The sequence below is a fragment of the Cottoperca gobio genome, chromosome 13 (assembly GCF_900634415.1).
Source record: "Cottoperca gobio chromosome 13, fCotGob3.1, whole genome shotgun sequence".
Taxonomy (NCBI): Eukaryota; Metazoa; Chordata; class Actinopteri; order Perciformes; family Bovichtidae; genus Cottoperca; species Cottoperca gobio.
Window position 1 is genome coordinate 25,410,812 of NC_041367.1, and position 2,500 is coordinate 25,413,311.

General features: G+C 40.9%; 1 protein-coding gene across 1 annotated transcript in view; it reads left to right on the forward strand.

The window, feature by feature from the left end:
* efhd1 (EF-hand domain family, member D1) overlaps window positions 1–2,500 on the forward strand; it is a 29,251-nt gene that overhangs the window by 8,462 nt on the left and 18,289 nt on the right. Inside the window, exon 2 of the mRNA XM_029446190.1 lies at window positions 47–273. Coding sequence (XP_029302050.1) covers window positions 47–273 — 227 coding nt within the window. The remainder of the gene's footprint in view (window positions 1–46; window positions 274–2,500) is intronic.

Sequence of the window (2,500 nt, forward strand, 5' to 3'; positions counted from 1 at the left end):
TTTGAAGTTTCCTGCCTTTGCACGAAAATGTTGGGCTACGCAGGAGGCTGAGCCGAGGCCGGAACCCGAACACAGCCCGGTCCGACCCAAACCGCAGGAGGCCGATGGAGCCTGCGGCGACTCGTCCTCCGAGCTGTCCGCGATACTGACCCGCAGACAGGACATCAATGAGGGCAACGCTGCTCCTCGACTGACCCGTGTCTTCAACCCCTACACGGAATTCAAGGAGTTCTCCCGTAAACAGATTAAAGACATGGAGATGATGTTCAAACGGTAAGGCTGTAGCTGAGGTTTCCGTTGTTTTGCCATTTACACACGTAACAGCAGTCCGACATGTTTACTTGTCGTGGTGGGGAATGGGGCTGAATGAGCATGTCAGGCTGGAAGCTCATGATGAGATTAAGATGCTGGTGCTGACGTGAAGCCTCCAGGTGAAAACAGGCTGCCACTGAGTGATTCACACTGACTCACTCACTGCAGACCTCGCTAGTAGCCTACATGTTATCCATCTCGTGTCGTGATCAGAGGAGCCCTGTAGTCTGCAGCCTGCGTTGGCCCGTCACACTTAGACTTGCTACGCATCTCTTATACATTTGAGGGGCTCAGGTTTATTGAACACCTCAAAATAAACTGGGCAGTGCAGAGAAAATATGCGTTGGAGTCCCACATCTATCACTAAAGGCAACATCTAATGAGTCAAAACTCAATTTTAAAATATGATTCCATGACAATTTCCTTAAGATTGGAAACCGGTTTTGTTCGACCAACAGTCCAAAATCCCAAGATATTTAGTTACCTGTCAAATAAGATGATGAAATGCAGCAAATCCTCACAATTGACAACCTGGAACGCGAGAATGTTTGCATAAATATTAGTAATAAAAAAATGTGCGGCTTGGAATTCTAAATCGATTTATTAATCGACTAATAGTTTCTAATCTAAATATTTTTACTTCACACTTTCACTATGCAACAACTTACATTTTCCTCAGAACATTGCTTGTTTCTTTCTTTAATTTAGGAAGAAACTGCTAAAAACGCATAGTGTCTCATGCATGTTATACAAGATCTTTATGTTTTTAAACCTTTAAAGAATCGTTTTTTTTAACAGCTTAGAATATGCTACCTTTTAGATGTTGAAAGCATGTGACTACATTGGATTTTGAGGCGTTATCACAACAATGTTGACTGATGGTTCTTGAATGCAAGGACTGAGTCACATCCAGTCATCTTCCACCTGTTCAGGATTCTGGCTGTGTCGTTGTATCTGCCCATTACACAACATTGCTTAGCTGTGATGTGTTGCTGAGGATGGTTCATGTCAGGTTCACCACTGAAGGCCGATTACATTTAGCATAGTATAATAGTAAAGCTTGGCTTGTTTGACACTATGAGACTACCATTACAGGCCTGGAGTTTAATCTATGGAAAACAATGACAATTTAAATAACTGCTTTTGAAGTGATCAGAAAAACTTGTTTTTTTTAAACTTCAAACATGTATTTGGACAGTTAGTGTGGTCAGAGACAGTTCCTTAATGTGGATTCAGTGATGCTAAACCATATACAAATGAAAAGAATGTGTATTTACCATTCTCTGCTGTTTGCCTTCATGCTGTGTTTATTTTTTACTTGCTGCGCAAGCTGACTCTCTCACTCGTGTTCCACACAACCGGCGCACAGAGTTATTACTTTATTTACAATTCATCATAAAAATACATGTATAAAAGGTGTCAAGCCTGTGAAGCGTTGCTAACAGGAGGACATGCTGCCAGTAACTATTCAATATGATTGCCAGTGAATACCTTTTGTGTTTGGACTAAATGGACAAGTTGACCACATCAATTAAAAAAATTGTATTTAAATGATTGAAGTCGTATTGTTGTGTTAACACTTTGACTTGTCAGATGTTGGTGACATTAGCTTGATAGTTTACAGTCATCACATGTTGATATGCTGTTTCCTCAGGGGGCAGACCTGCTCCATGTCACAAAGTATCATTGTGTGCATGATGTTGCAATCTTGGATCACAGCTCTTTTGTTTGCATGAGTCCAAATCATGATCACTACAGTTCCTTGATGCTTGTTGTTGTGGAGCTGTCATTGGAACAAGCTTTATTTATTCAGGGGAGGTTCATGGACCAATGCTCTTTTAAAAAAAAAAAAACTTAAATATCTCAACAGCTAGAACTGTAGTAACTTTGATAACCCCTTTTGATTTCTCAAATACTTTGGTTTGTGTCCAAATACCTGAGAAAATGAATGGCCTTCCCAGAAGCCCTGGCTGTACTTTTATAGTCAAATCAAATTTATTTATATAGCCCAATATCACAAATTATACATTTGTCTCAGTGTGCTTTACAGACTGTACAGGATACGACACCCTCTGTCCTTAGACCCTCGCATCGCACAAGGAAAAACTTCCTAAAAGAAACTCCAAAATTAAAGGGGGAAAAATGGAAGAAACCTCAGGGAGAGCAACTGAGGAGGGATCCCTCTCCC